At 65.0% G+C, this 20,542-nt stretch overlaps 1 protein-coding gene across 1 annotated transcript; it reads right to left on the bottom strand.

The window, feature by feature from the left end:
* Positions 1-620: 620 nt before the first annotated feature.
* Positions 621-10,962, bottom strand: LOC308189682 (casein kinase II subunit alpha-like). The gene is made up of 13 exons (XM_080579970.1): positions 10,788-10,962; positions 7,678-7,813; positions 6,378-6,489; positions 5,577-5,678; positions 5,109-5,159; positions 4,244-4,303; positions 3,700-3,783; positions 2,507-2,617; positions 2,290-2,391; positions 1,721-1,821; positions 1,439-1,587; positions 1,266-1,355; positions 621-1,115 (listed from the first exon to the last, which is right to left on the bottom strand). Exons 2-13 carry the CDS (start codon positions 7,776-7,778, stop codon positions 1,000-1,002), a joined length of 1,179 nt encoding a protein of 392 aa, XP_080436096.1. The 5' UTR covers positions 7,779-7,813; positions 10,788-10,962; the 3' UTR covers positions 621-999.
* Between the last annotated feature and the right edge of the window lie 9,580 nt (positions 10,963-20,542).

Genomic DNA, 20,542 nt, shown 5'->3' on the forward strand with positions numbered 1-20,542 from the left:
GGGCTCCTTGTGGGGCTCAGCTTTGACCCCGGGGCCGCTTTTTGGGGCTGCTTGTGGGGCTCGGCCTTGCCCTGGGCCTGGCTGTGGGGCTTCACCTTGTCCCTTGGGGCCACTTGCGGGGCTCGGCCTTGCCCCTGGGCCTGGTTGTGGGGCTGGGCCTAGCCCCAGGGCCCCCTGTGGGGCTTGGCCCCGACCATAGGGGCCGCTTTGTGGGGCTGGGCCTTGCCCCCGGGGCCACTTGTGAGGCTCAGCATTGCCCTGGGCCGGGTTGTGGGGCTTGACCTTGCCCCCAGGACCACTTGTGGGGCTCAGCTTTGCCCACAAGGCCACTTGTGGGGCTCAACCTTGCCCCTGGGCCTGCCCCTGGGGCAGTTTCTGTCCTGGGTTCCTCCCCAGGGAGCTCTGGACCTCACTGAGGAACCCCCTGGGCCCTCCCCACCTTCCCCCTCTCCGGGCACAAGCTGCCATTCTGGGGGAGGGTCGCAGCACTCAAACTGGGGGCGCTGGGATTTGGGGGAGCCGGGCCCTGCTCTGGCTTTGCTCCGCTTCGTGCCGGAGCCATACCGGGAGCACCGCCCCGTGTCTGTGCCACCCCCAAGAACCAGCTGCTGCTCCTGCCGTCCGGTTAGGGACATAGAAAATAAAATTTATTATCCATTTTAGATTTCTACACCGCAGTTGCATCACTGCTCATGATCCTCACGAGAAGAATGCAGCTAACTCTTTACCCCGACACAGACGCAACGGAGATCAGCCTTGGTCCGTAGCCAGAGCGCGCGATATTGTTACGGCACGGGGCGGGGGGGAAAAAGGAACCTACGTCTTTGCTCTTTTGTGTTTCGTACTCGACAGAAATAAAAATAAAATTCCAGAGCGCCCCCCCCACCCCCACCCCACCCCTTTTCGGCGGCCGGGGCCTGCGGCTGGCGCAGGGGCGGCGGGAGGGTGAAGGCGGCGCGGCGCCAGGCGCTGCGGGGAGCCGGCGGCGGCGGCGTGAGGTCAGGGCTGCGCGCCCGCTGCGGCGGGCACCGGCGAGCCCAAAGCGTTCGGAGAGGAGATGACGGGCGACGCAGCCAGGCTGCCGATGGGCTGGGCCGCGGACATCGAGGTAATGCCTGCGCCGGGGAGAGAACGGGGCGTCAGGCTCCAGCAGGACGAGGACAGGAGCAGGAGGCAGAGCCAGGAGCCGGCGCGGCTCGGGACGACGCGACCCCGGCAGCCCCGAGCCCCCGGCGAGCCCTTGGTGCCCCCGCGCCAGCACCCACCTGCCAACATACTGGAGGAGCTGACAGGCGTGGTACTGGCCGAGAGCCCGGCCGAGGGGCCGATCCTCGCCGGGTCTTTTGCTATGGGATCTGCGGGGCAGAGGGGAAGGCGTCAGGGGCCGCCCCCGGCACGCCGAGGGGAGCGCCGGCGCCTCGCTGCCCCCGGGACGTACAGAAGTAGGGGTGCTCCATGGCGTCGCGGGCCGTCAGCCGCGTCTGGTGGTCGTAGCGCAGCAGCTTGTCCAGGAAATCGAGCGCCTCGGTGCTCACCAGGTGCTGGTTCTCGCTGTGCACGAAGCGCTCCCACCGCTTCCGCGAGTGTCTGCCGGGAGGAGGAGGAGGAGGAGGATGGCAGAGCCGGCACGGCCAGCACCGCGCGCGGTGTCTTCGCCGGGGCAGCTCGGTGCAGGACGCTGCCACCCATCCCCACCGCGTCGGCTGTGCCATCCACCCACCTGCCGAGGATGTCGTTGAAGCGGGGATCGAGCTCAATGTTGTACTTGTCGATGTAGTCGTACAGGTCCTCCGTCCCCAGCACCTTGGCGATGCGCACGAGCTGGCGCGAGGGCGGAGAAGTGGCGGGGTTGGTGGTGACGGCAGGGACCAGTTCCCCGCCCGCCCGGCCCAGTCCTAACCCCACCACCCTCGCTCCCCCACTGGGGACGTGGCAATTGGTGGAGGAAAGCAGCCGGGAGGTACCAGCAAGTGCCCTGTGTGAGCAGGGAGCCGTACAGCCTGCCGGGCTGGCGCTGGCGCCGCTTACGCCCAGGGATGCGTGGGTGCGTTACGGGGTGCCACGGCCCCGCCACGGGGTGCCCGCAGGTGGCTCCATTTGTGCCTCCCAGTACAACCAGTACCTCGCCCCCTGCCCAGGGGCTGGACGTAGCCACCGCCAGCGCTCCGCCTGGCTCCTCCAACAGGGGGAAGGACGTGGCGAGAGGAGACCCCGGCTTGGGGGGGGGACCCCGAGATTCAGAGGGTGGCACGTGAGGCAGTGCAGGGGGTGGGGTGGGGGGGCCCTCACTTGGTCGTAGTTGTCGTGGCCGTGGAAGAAGGGCTCTTTCCGGAAGATCATGCTGGCCAGCATGCAGCCTAAACTCCACATGTCCAGGCTGTAGTCGTACATCTGGGAAGGACACGGAACGGGGCGGGAGCTGAGCGATGCCCCCCAGGCTGCTGGCACGGCCCCGAGCGGGGACCCCCAGTGTGCCCCCAGCCCCCGGCGGCCACCGGAGCCGTACCTGGTAGTCCACCAGGAGCTCCGGCCCCTTGAAGTAGCGCGAGGCCACCCGCACGTTGTACTCCTGGCCGGGGTGGTAGAACTCCGCCAGCCCCCAGTCGATCAGGCGCAGCTGGGAGGGAGGGAGGGAGGCAGGGAGAAAGGGAGGGCGCTGGCACCGGCCCCGCTGCCCCCCCCCGGGGGCTCCCGGCCCGCGGGGCTCAGCGCCAGCACCGGCCCCATCGTGGTGCACGCGGTGAGAGCGGTGCCGAGCCCCGTGGTGGCCGCAGCAGGACGAGCACAGCGCAGCGGCCCCTCAATGACTGCTTTGTCACCCCGCCCCCCCCCAAATTTTCATATCATTTCTCAGACTTGTCAGGATCACCCCCCCCAGCCCCGCTCATTAGGGCAGCAGATGAGGCAGGCCCCGGTCCATCAGGCAGGCCGTTAACGCCGCACAGCGCCCGGCCGGTCCCCGCAGACCCCGCGCGAAGCCGGCGCTCCCTGACCACAGCCCTCCGGCTCCTGTAGGAAACGCGCGGCCCCCCCCCGCCTCAAACCAAAGCCTTATTAACACCGGGACCTCTGCTGCCCACAGCGAGCCTCCCGGCTCCCCCTCGGGGGTTGGCATGAATTTAGGGGAAAGGACGGATGGGATCAGCCCAGGGCGCGGGCTGGGCGTGCCGGGTGCCGGGCCATCGCGGCAGCGGTGACGGGGAAGTTTCAAAGGGCAGCGTGCCCAAGGGGCACGTGGGGCCGGCCCCGTTCCGCTGCGATAACGGGGTGTTTCCCGGCCGCGGGAGGCTCGGCCCCCGCAGACGCCGTTTGAAGTCCGATTTATGCGGGGGGCGCAGGTGGCTGGGCGCCGCAGCGCGCCGGAAGGGATCTGAAGTCAGGTTTACAAGCCCGAGCTGCCGACAAGCAGCTGGCAAATAAAGCGGGTTTACGGGGCGCAGGTGCGGGTTTTATGGCCGCCCCTTTTTGCCAAACCAGCAGCTGCGCGTCCAGCCCTCCCCGCGAGGGCTCGGGAGCAGGGATCGGGGACGGGCAGCACCAGAGCTGCACCGCGCCGGGGACGTTTCGGGGTCAAACCACCACGGCCGGGCCGAGCGCAGGGCGCTGGGAGAGGAGACGGTGCCGTGCCGGGACAGCCGCAGCCACGGCTCGTCTGAGGGACCGGGGGGCAGGGCGGGGGCGCAATGTGCCCCGCCGTACCTTTCTGTGCTCGTGATCAATCATAACGTTGTGCGGCTTGACGTCGCGGTGCATGACGCCCATGCTGTGGCAGTAGTCCAGCGCCTGCGGACGGAACGGCGGCGTCAGGCCCCGCGCGTCACCGGGCGGCAGGGGCGGGGGGCCGGCGGGGCCGGCACGAAGGACAGACCCCAAGGCTGCGCCGCGGCCGGCCCCGCGCCGGTGACGCCAGGCTCGGCGAGCACAAACGTGTCCCCGGGGGCCTCCGGCCCTGTCCTGCGTGGGCGGTGATGGATGGGGCAGGCACACGGCGCCCTGGGGACCAGCCCCAGCGCCGCGGGCCGGGGAGGCAGGTGGCAGCGGGAGGCCGCCCAAGGGCACAGTGGCCTCATCCCCTTCAGCCTTCGCCGCCGCGCTCCGCCGCCACCTGCCTCGCAGCCTCCCCGCGCCGCGGCCAGCCAGCAGTGCCGCAGCCGGGCCTCGGGGCCAAGCGGAGCTCCCTGGGGGCTGGCCGGAGGAGTTGGCGGCGGCTCTCTGCTCGAGGGAGGGCTTCCCGGGAGCTCACCTTTAGGATCTCATACATGTAGAACCGAATGTCGAAGTCGGACAGCGTCTGGTAGAGTTGCTGCGAGAACAGGGAGAGGCGGTGAACGCGGCGCGGCGCCCGCCCGATGCTCCCGAGGGGGCGCGTCTGGGATCCACGGCCCCAGAGCAGAAGCACCAAGGGGGAGAACAGCTCTGGGGCAGCTCAGCACCCCCCCAAGTCCCCCAGATTTCACAGCAGCACACCCCAGGGAGGAGCAGGGCGGCCGGGCTGTGGCACAGCATGCAGAGCTGGCCTGGACCCAGCCCGCACCCACCACAGGCACCGCGGAGCTCCCAAACCGTGCCCGGGGGGCTCAGCTCCCACCCGGGGCCGGGATGAGGGCAGAAGCGTGCGTGCCCTCCCGAGGCTGCAGCGGCCCAAAGCCAAACCCTGGGGACAAGAGCCAGGGAGGGTACAGGGCAGCACCGGGGCTTCCAGCACGTTTGTGACTCGCGAGAACGGAGCGGAGCAGCCCCAGCCCAGGCAGCAGCTTCACTAAATGGCCACCGTCGTGCCGACCTCCCACCTCCCCGACCTCCCACCTCCTCCGCTCAGCCCCGCTGGCCCCGCAGCCCCTGCCTGCTCCCAGCGCCCGGTGGCGACTGCGAGCCCACGCCGGGCACCGCCGGGGCGGAGAGACCGGGATCGGCTGGGACAAGCGCGAGCACCGGCTCGGTGCCGCGGCTCGGCCCTCAGCTGTCAAACAGCAAAGAGCAGCCGGCTGCAGTACCACGTCTGTGACACTGTGGGGGAACTGGGGCGTGCTGCCGGCTCTGCAGGGGGGGCCAGAACCCCCCCAGCTTCTCCCAGCCCCCTGCAGGTCCCCGCGGTGGCGGGCGCTCACCTTGAAGTCCGTGTTGTTGACGTGCTCGAAGACCAGGGCGGGCGTCCGGGACTGCAGGGCGGGAGCGGCAGGGCACCAGGCAGAGGGGAGAAAACAGGGAAAAGAGGGAAAAAAGAGGGAAAAGAGGGAGAAAAGAGGTTGGGGCTGCCTGGTGCAGCGTGCAGACGGGGCCGGGCAGGCAGTGTGCCCAGCCCCATCCTCGTGAGCTCGCGCCTCGGTCCCGGGGGCCGGGCTGAGGCAGGCACGAGGGAGGCCCCGTTTGGAACGGCGGCGCCTGCAGCAGGGCTGGAGCAGGCTGCGAGGCGCGGGGGCAGCGGGGTGGAGGGGAGCGTCCTGCCCCGTGCTTCGCCTCCAGGAGGGTCCGTGCCCAAAGCCCTGCGCCCCCCCCCGCCTCCCCGTCTCCACCCTCTCGGGGCCGCCGCGGCACCGCTGCAGGTGGCTGCAGGGCTGCCCCGTGCCCTTCCTCACCACGGGGTCCTTCACGATGTCCAGCAGGCTGATGATATTGGGGCCGCCGCGCAGGTTCTCCAGGATCTTGATCTCGCGCTTGATCTTCTTCTTTTTCACGGGCTGGCAAACAGAAAGCAGGCTCCGGTCAGAGCCCTCGCCGGCCGTTCACACCGCGGCGAGCGGGCGCCTTCCCCGGGCGCTGCGGCTCTGCCCCCCCGAGGACAGCAGCTCCCCACCGCCGGAGGAACCCCGTGTCCTGCTTTTGGGGGGACCCTCAGGGAATTCTTTCCCTAGGAAAAGCAGCCTAGGAGCGAGCTTGGTCTCTTCAAGCCCCGGGTTGAATCTTTGGAACCGCGCAGTGTTGCCAGGGGGATGCGTACGTCGGGGAGCCCAGCCCGAGCGCCTTCAGGTCCCTCCACATCAGGGGGCTCCTCCTGCCCCCGAGCCCTGTGCTCATTGTGGGTTTATTAACGTCTCCCAGGCTCATATTCTCACCCACAGCCTGTCCCTCACCCTCTAACTGGTGCCCTCCTCCCACCTCCACTTTCTCTCGCACAGGCAGCGTTGCAAGGACCGACCCATGCCCTGTAACTCTCACGTCCTGCAAACCATAACTACGCCTGGTTTAGTCCTACTGGAATAATGAGCTTGCCCCCAGCGAGCCCAAACGCGGCCCCGAAGGTGACCAGGGGCTGGGGCAGCCCGCGGAGCCCCCGGGCCGTGGGGCTGTGCCCGCGCTCAGCCGCAGGGCACGAAGCAGCCGCGGTCAGTCCGAGACGCCGAGGAGCCCGGCGGCGAGGAGCCCTCGCGCGCGCCCACCTTGAGGATTTTCACGACCACCTTCTCGTTGTTGGTGATGTTGATGGCTTCGAAGACCTCGCTGTATTTGCCGCGGCCGAGCTTCCGCACGAGCTGGTAGTCATCCTGGTTGCTGTCGGGGAAGCAGAGGAAGAGGCGGTGAGGGGACCGCAGCCAGGCCGTGGCGGAGCGCGGCGGCTCCAGCGCCAGCGCCTTGGTGAGAGCACGGACAGCGGCGGGGCCGGGGCTCGGGGCCGCTCCGGGGGAAGCAGCGCCAGCGGCACCAAGGGCAGCAGAGGAGCACGCGTGGCTCCCCCCCAGGGACAGGCACGGAGCGTGCTGGTGTCACGGGGCCCAGCTGCATCCCCACCGCCCGCTCCCAAGTCCGCCAGCGGGCGGGTGACGGCGCAGAGCCACAAAGCACCCGACGGAAACGCCTCCAGCCCAGGGCCCCCCCCTCTTCACCAGGCGGGAAGGGTCTCGGACCCCCCCGAGGGGTCGCGGGAATAAACGCTCCGTGCACGGGAGCCAGGAGAGGAGAAAACAACCGTGCCAATGGCCACGGGTCAGACGCACGGAGGTGTGAGCGGTCACCCGGGGGGCTGAAGGAAGCAGCAGCCGCTGTGCTGTGCCAAGGGGAAGGCGCAGCCGGGGCTGGCGGGGAGAAACGAGCGCAGGAAGGAGGGCGCCCTGGGGTGAGAGCCCCTCTACAAGCTGCCGGCCGCCAGAAAGGACGCGGGACGGCCGCTGGCACCCGGAGCACACCACAGAGCGCTCACTGCTCGGCACAACGGAGCCGGGGCTGCCCGCAGGCAGGGTCGGGGTCAGCGCCGCAGCCTCAGGCGAACGGAGGAGGCGTGGGACAGCCCCGCTCGTACCCGTGCTGCCGAGCGGGAGCAGCCTCCAGCGCTCCCAGCCGCACCGTGACGCCCGGACCCGAGCGGCCGCACCGCCCGGTGCCGCGTCAAGCAGCCGGCCTCCGCCGCACGTCCCGGAGGCTGGGCCTCGGGGCACCCCCGGAGGCGGAGAGGCCGTCGCGGCTCCGAGCCCTGTGCCGGCGCTGTCAGCGCGCTGCCGCAGCCCGCGTCCTGCCCGGCTCCGGGGCTCGGCTCAGCTCCGCGGGCCAAACACTCTCTGGAGGCCCACGGGGCAGCGGAGGAGGCCCAGAGGCCACGCTGGGAAGCCCCTTCGGTGTGGCCACGCTTCCCAATGACAAAAATAATCCATGTGGGAACCCTCCGGCTCGGGACGCCCCGCGGGGCCCTCCGCAGCCTTCCAAAAGCGTCCCCGCAGCGCGCCCCCGGCTCTCGCCCCGGCGTACCCCCACTCCACGACGTGCGACTCGTAGTCCCAGTACTCGCGGGGTCGCTGAGTGTTCACGTCCGCATAGACCCTGGCCCGACTCGGCACCGGCCCCGACATGCTTCCACGGCCAGAGGCACGGCGCCTCGCTCACCCTAAAAATACAAACACACGTCAGTTGGGGTGAGAGCCCGGCGGACGCGACAGAAATCGGAGTCTGGGGTGCGCCGGGTGGGCGCGAGGCAGCACAGCGAGGTGCTCTGCGCCCCCCCCAGCCGCTCGCCATGCTCCAGCTCCGGCCCCACGCCACCCACCCCAGCACCACTGGAGTAACGCCTGCCCTCGAGGCGATGCAAAGCCAGGCTGGGGGAGGCCCGGGAAGTGTCACCAACAGGGCAGTGCTGGGGCTGGGTCCTGTGGGACTGGGATGGGCACGGGGACAAGAACAGGGATGGGGCTGTGCCTGGCACCAGCACGGCGCTACTGGGCAGATGTCACCATCTGCTCCCAGTGGGGCTGGGGCGCAGGATGTGGCCCGGGGCGCAGCCGCAGAGCCAGGACCCCATGGCCAGGCACAGCACGGCCCCGAGACGGGCAGCGGAGGTGGGGAAGCCGTCAGCGAGCCGAGTTCCGCTCGGTGCTCAGCCAAGAGCCGCACCGGGTCAGGGAGACGCGGAGCCAAGGGCGGCCGCGGGACGCGGTGTCCCTGCAGCAGCCGGCCCGGGGGGGGGGGGGGGGGGGGGCGAGGGCACGGAGCGCACGCGGCATCGCCAAGGCCGCGGCGGCTCCGCTCACACCGGGGAACGGGGCGAGAGCGGCTGGCGGGGAGGAAACTGCAGCAGCGCGAGCCTGGCTATGGGGTGCTGGCCAGTGGCAGGGCAGCGGAGGTTTGGTTTTGTAAAGGGTTTGTGCAGGGCTTGAGGGGCCACGCGGCGCGGCTGCGGGGCTTCGGGAGCAGGCAGCGCCGACGGCACACCGAGCACACGGACACGGCACACAGCAAGGAGCTCGACCGCCGCAGTCCCTGCCCTGGGCAAGGGCACGGGGCTGCCCCAGCACCCAGAGGCCAAAACCTCCCGGGGGGCGGCCGTGGCTGAACCCAGGAGGACGGGGCCGGGACGAACAGGGTGGAACGGCCGAGAGCAGCTCCAGAATCACTGCGCGGCCCCACAGCTCCGGCTCCGGTCACCTCCAGCCCCACCGCATCCAGCTCCCACCAACTCCAGCCCCACACGTCCGCCTCCAGCACCACACGCCGGGGCTGGGGGAGCCACGGGCACACCGACACACCTCGACCCTCGCCACAGCTCCGACCACGGAGCCCCGCAGCCCTGCCGATGGCCCCGGTGCTCGGCCGCTGCCACGGCCCCACACGGATGCCCTGAGACCGCCCCCGAGGGTGAGCGGCCGGCCCCGCTGCGCAGGCTGAGCCCCGGCACCACCAGGCTTTGGGCGATGCGGCCCCGGTCATGCTCTGCCTGGGTCCCAGCTACAGGGACCTGTCCCTGGCCTCCCGGGCTGCTCTGAGCTGGTTCTGGAAAAGCCATGAAACAGCCCCAAACCGTTGTGGGGGGGGGCGCAGCGTCTGGGCAGGGGCTGGGAATGTGTGGGGTGGGGCGGCACAGCGCGGTACCGCATGGCACAGCACAGCACGGCGTGGGACTACATGGCACAGCATGGCACGTCGTGGTGCGGTACCGCATGGCGTCGTGTGGTACTGCATGGCACAGCGCGGTACCGCATGGCACAGCACAGCACGGCGTGGGACTGCATGGCACAGCATGGCACGTCGTGGTGCGGTACCGCATGGCGTGGTGTGGTACTGCATGGCACAGTGCGGTACCGCATGGCACAGCACAGCACGGCATGGTACTGCATGGCACAGCATGGCACGTCGTGGTGCGGTACCGCATGGCGTGGTGTGGTACTGCATGGCACAGTGCGGTACCGCATGGCACAGCACAGCACGGCATGGTACTGCATGGCACAGCATGGCACGTCGTGGTGTGGTACCGCATGGCACAGCACGGCATGGCACGGTACAGCATGGCACGTCGCGGTACCGCATGGCGTGGCATGGTACTGCACGGCACAGCGCGGTGCCACACGGCACGGCGTAGCACCGCATGGCACAGTACGGCACAGTACGGCACCGCGTGGCACAGCGTGGCATGGTGCCACACAGGACGGCACAGTGCGGTGCCGCATGGCATGGCACACCGCGGCACGGTACCGCATGGCACGGCACAGTTCCACATGGCACGGCACACCAGGGCATGGCACGGCACGGTACCGCACGGCACGGTACCACACGGCACAGTGTGGCACAGCGCGGTCCCACACGGCACGGTACCGCGTGGCGCGGCGCAGCGTGGCACAGCAGGCGCTCAGTGCGCCACCAGCACCTCCCGGCCGCAGCCCCCCCCCCCCCCCAGGGCCACCCGCGTGTGCCCCCACCCCTGGCAGCGCCCCGCCTGCCCCTCCCCGTGGTCATGCCCACACTGACACCCACACACCCACGCTCACACCCACTCCCACTCACGTCCCACTCGGCCCGCACCCACTCCCGCAAGCACCACTCACCCCCCCACTCACCCCCCCACTCGCACTCCCTCCCACCCCCCCACTGCCACTCCCACCCCCCCCCACGCCCACTCCTGCATCCACTCGCCCTCACACTCACACAGTCCCACTCCCACTCACGCCCACCCACACCCACTCACCCACCCCCTCCCACTCGTGCTCACACACACCCACCACCACTCCAGCTCACGCCCACCCACACCCACCCGCTCCCCCCCACGCCCCCCCATGCCCCCCCACACCCACTCACGCCCCCCCACGCCCACTCGTGCTCACACTCACCCCACCGCCACTCCAGCTCACGCCCACCCCCTCCCACACCCACCCCCACCCACTCGCCCCCACGCCCCCTCCCACCCCCCCACCCCCTCCCACCCCTCCCCCTCCCGCCCCCTCCCGCCCCACCCCGCCCCCTCCCGCCCCGTCACGCCGCCGTCCCCTCCCCCTCCCCTCCCCTCCCCCTCCCCGTCCCTCCCCCCCCTCCCCTCCCCGCTCCCCTCCCCTCCCCCCCCGCCCCCCCCCGCGCCCCCCCCCGCCCCCCCGCACCTGGCGGCGCCGCACCGGGCGCTGCGGGCGGGGCGCGGCCTCCCCGCGGCCGGGGGCGACGCAAGATGGCGGCTCCGGCGCCTCCCGGCGGCTCCCGGCGGCTCCCGGCGGCTCCCGGCGGCTCCCGGCGGCGCCCTCGGACGGGCCCAGCCCCGCCGGGCCGCGGGGGGGCGCCCCCGAACCGGAGCCGGCAGCAGGGACCGCGGCAACCCCCCCGCCCCGCCCCGCCCCCCCCGCGGCTGCGCGCCGGGACACGGGGGGGGGGCACTGAGTGGGGAGGGGGAGCCCCGAACTGGGGGCGCAGGGGTCACGGTGGGTGCCCCCATCCCGGTGCTCCCGGTGCTCCCGGTGCCCCCATCCCAGTGCTCCCGGTTCCCCCAGTACTCCCAGTGCTCCCAGTGCTCCCAGTGCTCCCATCCTAGTACTCCCGGTGCTCCCGGTGCCCCCATCCCAGTGCTCCCAGTGCTCCCAGTGCCCCCATCCCAGTGCTCCCGGTGCTCCCAGTGCCCCCATCCCAGTGACCCCAGTGCCCCCAACCCAATGCTCCCAGTGCTGCCAGTGCTCCCAGTCCCCATATCCCCATGTCCCCATGTCCCCATGTCCCCATATCCCCATGTCCCCATATCCCCGTATCCCCGTATCCCCATATCCCCATGTCCCCATATCCCCGTATCCCCATATCCCCATGTCCCCATGTCCCCATATCCCCGTATCCCCGTATCCCCATATCCCCATGTCCCCATGTTCCCCATATCCCCATATCCCCATGTCCCCATATCCCCATGTCCCCATATCCCCATGTCCCCATATCCCCCTATCCTCCTATCCCCATGTCCCTATATCGCCATATCCCCATGTCCCCATATCCCCATGTTCCCATGTCCCCATATCCCCCTGTCCCCATATCCCCATGTCCCCATGTCCCCATATCCCCATGTCCCCATATCCCCATGTCCCCATGCCCCATATCCCCATATCCCCCTATCCCCATATCCCCCTATCCCCATATCCCCATATCCCCATATCCCCATGTCCCCATATCCCCATGTCCCCATATCCCCATGTCCCCATATTCCCATGTCCCCATATCCCCATGTCCCCATGTCCCCATATCCCCATGTCCCCATGTCCCCATGTCCCCATATCCCCATATCCCCATATCCCCATATCCCCATGTCCCCATGTCCCCATATCCCCATATCCCCATATCCCCATATCCCCATGTCCCCATATCCCCATGTCCCCATATCCCCATGTCCCCATATCCCCATGTCCCCATGCCCCATATCCCCATATCCCCCTATCCCCATATCCCCCTATCCCCATATCCCCATATCCCCATATCCCCATATCCCCATGTCCCCATATCCCCATGTCCCCATATCCCCATGTCCCCATATTCCCATGTCCCCATATCCCCATGTCCCCATGTCCCCATATCCCCATGTCCCCATATCCCCATATCCCCATATCCCCATGTCCCCATGTCCCCATATCCCCATATCCCCATATCCCCATATCCCCATGTCCCCATATCCCCCTGTCCCCATATCCCCATGTCCCCATGTCCCCATATCCCCCTGTCCCCATATCCCCCTGTCCCCATGTCCCCATATCCCCATGTCCCCATATCCCCGTATCCCCGTATCCCCATATCCCCATGTCCCCATATCCCCGTATCCCCGTATCCCCATATCCCCATGTCCCCATATCCCCCTGTCCCCATATCCCCATATCCCCATGTCCCCATGTTCCCCATATCCCCATGTCCCCATATCCCCGTATCCCCGTATCCCCATATCCCCATGTCCCCATATCCCCGTATCCCCGTATCCCCATATCCCCATGTCCCCATATCCCCCTGTCCCCATATGCCCATATCCCCATATCCCCATGTCCCCATATCCCCATGTCCCCATATTCCCATGTCCCCATATCCCCATGTCCCCATGTCCCCATATCCCCATGTCCCCATATCCCCATATCCCCATATCCCCATGTCCCCATGTCCCCATATCCCCATATCCCCATATCCCCATGTCCCCATGTCCCCATATCCCCCTGTCCCCATATCCCCATGTCCCCATGTCCCCATATCCCCCTGTCCCCATATCCCCCTGTCCCCATGTCCCCATATCCCCATGTCCCCATATCCCCGTATCCCCGTATCCCCATATCCCCATGTCCCCATATCCCCGTATCCCCGTATCCCCATATCTCCATGTCCCCATATCCCCATGTCTCCATATCCCCATGTCCCCATATCCCCCTATCCTCCTATCCCCATGTCCCTATATCGCCATATCCCCATGTCCCCATATCCCCATATCCCCATATCCCCATGTCCCCATATCCCCATGTTCCCATGTCCCCATGTACCCATGTTCCCATGTCCCCATATCCCCCTGTCCCCATATCCCCATGTCCCCATGTCCCCATATCCCCCTGTCCCCATATCCCCCTGTCCCCATGTCCCCATATCCCCATGTCCCCATATCCCCGTATCCCCGTATCCCCATATCCCCATGTCCCCATATCCCCGTATCCCCGTATCCCCATATCCCCATGTCCCCATATCCCCCTATCCTCCTATCCCCATGTCCCTATATCGCCATATCCCCATGTCCCCATATCCCCATGTTCCCATGTCCCCATGTACCCATGTTCCCATGTCCCCATATCCCCCTGTCCCCATATCCCCATGTCCCCATGTCCCCATATCCCCATGTCCCCATATCCCCCTGTCCCCATGTCCCCATATCCCCATGTCCCCATGTCCCCATGTCCCCATATCCCCATATCCCCATATCCCCATGTCCCCATGTTCCCCATATCCCCATATCCCCATGTCCCCATATCCCCATGTCCCCATATCCCCATGTCCCCATATCCCCCTATCCTCCTATCCCCATGTCCCTATATCGCCATATCCCCATGTCCCCATATCCCCATGTTCCCATGTCCCCATATCCCCCTGTCCCCATATCCCCATGTCCCCATGTCCCCATATCCCCATGTCCCCATATCCCCATGTCCCCATGCCCCATATCCCCATATCCCCCTATCCCCATATCCCCCTATCCCCATATCCCCATATCCCCATATCCCCATATCCCCATGTCCCCATATCCCCATGTCCCCATATCCCCATGTCCCCATATTCCCATGTCCCCATATCCCCATGTCCCCATGTCCCCATATCCCCATGTCCCCATATCCCCATATCCCCATATCCCCATGTCCCCATGTCCCCATATCCCCATATCCCCATATCCCCATATCCCCATGTCCCCATATCCCCCTGTCCCCATATCCCCATGTCCCCATGTCCCCATATCCACCTGTCCCCATATCCCCCTGTCCCCATGTCCCCATATCCCCATGTCCCCATATCCCCGTATCCCCGTATCCCCATATCCCCATGTCCCCATATCCCCGTATCCCCGTATCCCCATATCCCCATGTCCCCATATCCCCCTGTCCCCATATCCCCATATCCCCATGTCCCCATGTTCCCCATATCCCCATGTCCCCATATCCCCGTATCCCCGTATCCCCATATCCCCATGTCCCCATATCCCCGTATCCCCGTATCCCCATATCCCCATGTCCCCATATCCCCCTGTCCCCATATCCCCATATCCCCATATCCCCATGTCCCCATATCCCCATGTCCCCATATTCCCATGTCCCCATATCCCCATGTCCCCATGTCCCCATATCCCCATGTCCCCATATCCCCATATCCCCATATCCCCATGTCCCCATGTCCCCATATCCCCATATCCCCATATCCCCATGTCCCCATGTCCCCATATCCCCCTGTCCCCATATCCCCATGTCCCCATGTCCCCATATCCCCCTGTCCCCATATCCCCCTGTCCCCATGTCCCCATATCCCCATGTCCCCATATCCCCGTATCCCCGTATCCCCATATCCCCATGTCCCCATATCCCCGTATCCCCGTATCCCCATATCTCCATGTCCCCATATCCCCATGTCTCCATATCCCCATGTCCCCATATCCCCCTATCCTCCTATCCCCATGTCCCTATATCGCCATATCCCCATGTCCCCATATCCCCATATCCCCATATCCCCATATCCCCATGTCCCCATGTCCCCATATCCCCATATCCCCATATCCCCATGTCCCCATATCCCCCTGTCCCCATATCCCCATGTCCCCATGTCCCCATATCCCCCTGTCCCCATATCCCCCTGTCCCCATGTCCCCATATCCCCATGTCCCCATATCCCCGTATCCCCGTATCCCCATATCCCCATGTCCCCATATCCCCGTATCCCCGTATCCCCATATCCCCATGTCCCCATATCCCCCTGTCCCCATATCCCCATATCCCCATGTCCCCATGTTCCCCATATCCCCATATCCCCATGTCCCCATATCCCCATGTCCCCATATCCCCCTATCCTCCTATCCCCATGTCCCTATATCGCCATATCCCCATGTCCCCATATCCCCATGTTCCCATGTCCCCATGTACCCATGTTCCCATGTCCCCATATCCCCCTGTCCCCATATCCCCATGTCCCCATGTCCCCATATCCCCCTGTCCCCATATCCCCCTGTCCCCATGTCCCCATATCCCCATGTCCCCATATCCCCCTGTCCCCATATCCCCATGTCCCCATGTCCCCATATCCCCCTGTCCCCATATCCCCCTGTCCCCATGTCCCCATATCCCCATGTCCCCATATCCCCGTATCCCCGTATCCCCATATCCCCATGTCCCCATATCCCCGTATCCCCGTATCCCCATATCCCCATGTCCCCATATCCCCCTGTCCCCATATCCCCATATCCCCATGTCCCCATGTTCCCCATATCCCCATGTCCCCATATCCCCGTATCCCTGTATCCCCATATCCCCATGTCCCCATATCCCCGTATCCCCGTATCCCCATATCCCCATGTCCCCATATCCCCCTGTCCCCATATCCCCATATCCCCATATCCCCATGTCCCCATATCCCCATGTCCCCATATTCCCATGTCCCCATATTCCCATGTCCCCATATCCCCATGTCCCCATGTCCCCATATCCCCCTGTCCCCATATCCCCCTGTCCCCATGTCCCCATATCCCCATGTCCCCATATCCCCGTATCCCCGTATCCCCATATCCCCATGTCCCCATATCCCCGTATCCCCGTATCCCCATATCTCCATGTCCCCATATCCCCATGTCTCCATATCCCCATGTCCCCATATCCCCCTATCCTCCTATCCCCATGTCCCTATATCGCCATATCCCCATGTCCCCATATCCCCATGTTCCCATGTCCCCATGTACCCATGTTCCCATGTCCCCATATCCCCATGTCCCCATATCCCCATGTCCCCATGTCCCCATATCCCCATATCCCCATATCCCCATATCCCCCTATCCCCATATCCCCATATCCCCATATCCCCATATCCCCATGTCCCCATATCCCCATGTCCCCATATCCCCATGTCCCCATATTCCCATGTCCCCATATCCCCATGTCCCCATGTCCCCATGTCCCCATGTCCCCATATCCCCATATCCCCATATCCCCATATCCCCATGTCCCCATGTCCCCATATCCCCATATCCCCATATCCCCATGTCCCCATATCCCCCTGTCCCCATATCCCCATGTCCCCATGTCCCCATATCCCCCTGTCCCCATATCCCCCTGTCCCCATGTCCCCATATCCCCATGTCCCCATATCCCCGTATCCCCGTATCCCCATATCCCCATGTCCCCATATCCCCGTATCCCCGTATCCCCATATCCCCATGTCCCCATATCCCCCTGTCCCCATATCCCCATATCCCCATGTCCCCATGTTCCCCATATCCCCATATCCCCATGTCCCCATATCCCCATGTCCCCATATCCCCCTATCCTCCTATCCCCATGTCCCTATATCGCCATATCCCCATGTCCCCATATCCCCATGTTCCCATGTCCCCATGTACCCATGTTCCCATGTCCCCATATCCCCCTGTCCCCATATCCCCATGTCCCCATGTCCCCATATCCCCCTGTCCCCATATCCCCCTGTCCCCATGTCCCCATATCTCCATGTCCCCATGTCCCCATATCCCCATATCCCCATGTTCCCATATCCCCATGTCCCCATGTCCCCATATCCCCCTATCCTCCTATCCCCATGTCCCTATATCGCCATATCCCCATGTCCCCATATCCCCATGTTCCCATGTCCCCATGTACCCATGTTCCCATGTCCCCATATCCCCCTGTCCCCATATCCCCATGTCCCCATGTCCCCATATCCCCCTGTCCCCATATCCCCCTGTCCCCATGTCCCCATATCTCCATGTCCCCATGTCCCCATATCCCCATATCCCCATGTTCCCATATCCCCATGTCCCCATGTCCCCATATCCCCCTATCCTCCTATCCCCATGTCCCTATATCGCCACATCCCCATGTCCCCATATCCCCATGTTCCCATGTCCCCATGTAGCCATGTTCCCATGTCCCCATATCCCCCTGTCCCCATATCCCCATGTCCCCATGTCCCCATATCCCCCTGTCCCCATATCCCCCTGTCCCCATGTCCCCATATCTCCATGTCCCCATATCCCCGTATCCCCATATCCCCATATCCCCATGTTCCCATATCCCCATGTCCCCATATCCCCATATCCCCATGTCCCCATATCCCCCTATCCTCCTATCCCCATATCCCCATATCCCCATATCCCCATGTCCCCATATCCCCATGTCCCCATATCCCCACGTCCCCCTGTCCCCATGTCCCCATGTCCCCATGTCCTCATAACCCCATATCCCCATATCCCCATATCCCCATATCCCCATATCCCCATGTCCCCATGTCCCCATATCCCCATGTCCCCATGTCCCCATATCCCCATATCCCCATATCCCCCTGTCCCCGTATCCCCATATCCCCATGTCCCCATGTCCCCATATCCCCATGTCCCCATGTCCCCATATCCCCATATCCCCATATCCCCATATCCCCCTGTCCCCATATCCCCATATCCCCATGTCCCCATATCCCCATGTCCCCATGTCCCCATGTCCCCATGTCCCCATATCCCCATATCCCCATATCCCCATGTCCCCATATTCCCATGTCCCCATATCCCCATGTCCCCATGTCCCCATATCCCCATGTCCCCATATCCCCATGTCCCCATATCCCCATATCCCCATGTCCCCATGTCCCCATATCCCCATGTCCCCATATCCCCATATCCCCCTATCCCCATATCCCCATATCCCCATATCCCCATGTCCCCATGTCCCCATGTCCCCATGTCCCCATATCCCCATATCCCCATGTCCCCATATCCCCATATCCCCATATCCCCATATCCCCCTATCCCCATATCCCCATATCCCCATATCCCCATATCCCCATATCCCCATGTCCCCATGTCCCCATGTCCCCATGTCCCCATATCCCCATATCCCCATGTCCCCATATCCCCATGTCCCCATATCCCCATGTTCCCCATATCCCCATATCCCGATGTCCCCATGTCCCCATATCCCCATATCCCCATGTCCCCATATCCCCATATCCCCATATCCCTCTATCCCCATATCCCCATGTCCCCATATCCCCATGTCCCCATGTCCCCATATCCCCATATCCCCATATCCCTCTATCCCCATATCCCCATGTCCCCATATCCCCATATCCCCATGTCCCCATATCCCCATATCCCCATATCCCTCTATCCCCATATCCCCATATCCCCATATCCCCATGTCCCCATATCCCCATATCCCCATGTCCCCATATCCCCATATCCCCATATCCCCATATCCCCATATCCCCATATCCCCATGTCCCCATGTCCCCATATCCCCATATCCCTATGTCCCCATATCCCCATGTCCCCATATCCCCATATCCCCCTATCCCCATATCCCCATATCCCCATATCCCCATATCCCCATGTCCCCATGTCCCCATATCCCCATATCCCCATGTCCCCATATCCCCATGTCCCCATATCCCCCTATCCCCCTATCCCCATATCCCCCTATCCCCATATCCCCATATCCCCATATCCCCATATCCCCATGTCCCCATGTCCCCATATCCCCATATCCCCATGTCCCCATATCCCCATGTCCCCATATCCCCCTATCCCCCTATCCCCATATCCCCCTATCCCCATATCCCCATATCCCCATATCCCCATATCCCCATATCCCCCTGTCCCCATATCCCCATATCCCCATATCCCCATATCCCCATGTCCCCATATCCCCATATCCCCCTATCCCCCTATCCCCATATCCCCATATCCCCATATCCCCATATCCCTCTATCCCCATATCCCCATATCCCCCTATCCTCCTATCCCCATGTCCCCATATCCCCATGTCCCCATATCCCCATGTCCCCATATCCCCATGTCCCCATATCCCCGTGTCCCCATATCCCCCTATCCTCCTGTCCCCATATCCCCATGTCCGTGTGTCCCCATGTCCCCATGTCCCAATGTCCTCATAACCCCATTTCCCCCCACCCCCCCACCCTCTATCCCTGTCCCCACCCACGCCCCCATCACAGGGTCCCCACGTTTATGGGGTGGCTCCTGCAGCTCTGGGCGCCTGCAGCAGTGGGGCCACACCAGTCACTGGGGCTGCACTGGCCGTTACTGGGGCTGTGCTGGTGAACGGGACCACAGTGGTTACTGGGGGCCACACCGGTCACTGGGGCCACACTGGTTACTGGGGCTGTACCAGTCACTGGGGCCGTACCAGTTACTGGGGCTGTACCACTCAATGGACCCACAATGGTTACTGACTGGGGCTGTACCAGTCACTGGGGCCGTACCAGTTACTGGGACCATGCCAGCCACTGGACCCATGGTTACTGGGGCCATCTCAGCTTACTGGGGCTATGGCAGTGACTGGGGCCATAGGGGTTACTGGAACTGTACCAATTACTTTGGCTGTACCAGATACTGGGGCTGTACCAGCTTACTGGGACCGTACTGGTTACTGGGGACATACCAGTTACTGGGGCCATAGCAGTTACTGGGGCCATACCAGTTACCAGAGCCATACCAGTCACTGGGGCTGTACCAGTTACTGGGGCCGTACCAGTTACCGGAGCCATACCAGTCACTGGGGCCGTTACCAGTTCCCCATGACTGCACCAGTTCACCATCACCGTGCCATTTCCCCGGTGCTGTGTGGCCCCAGTGACCCCCAGCGACCCCCAGTGTCCCCCAGTAACCCCCAGTGACCCCCAGCGACCCCCAGTGTCCCCCAGTGACCCCCAGTGACCCCCAGCGACCCCCAGTGTCCCCCAGTAACCCTCAGTGACCCCCAGCGACCCTCAGCCCGGCCCCTTCCCACGCTGTGCCCCCACCCGGTGCCGTCCCCGTGCCGGTGCTGGTGCCAGGACCGGGTGACGCCGGGCGCCGGATGGGGCCACGAGGCCGGAGGGTGCCGGGGCGGTGACAGCGGCGCCTTGTCCCCGCGCATCCGTGCCAGGAGCCCCGCCGAGGGCATGGGGATGGGGACGGGGACACCTGCGGCCACCACATGCCCCGGGGGTGCTGCACCCCAGCCCTGCACCGCCGCCACCCCCCCGGCCCCGCTGCCCCCTGCAACCGGAGCCGGGCGCGCGCCCCCCCCCGGCCCCCGGCCCCAGAACCCAGGGGAACAAAGGGGCTTTGAGCGCCCGCCATAAAGGGCCCTTGTTGGGCCGTGCGGGGGGGGGTGTGGGGCAGGATGGG

The sequence above is a fragment of the Anser brachyrhynchus genome (assembly GCF_964034855.1).
Source record: "Anser brachyrhynchus genome assembly, chromosome: 2".
NCBI lineage: Eukaryota > Metazoa > Chordata > Aves > Anseriformes > Anatidae > Anser > Anser brachyrhynchus.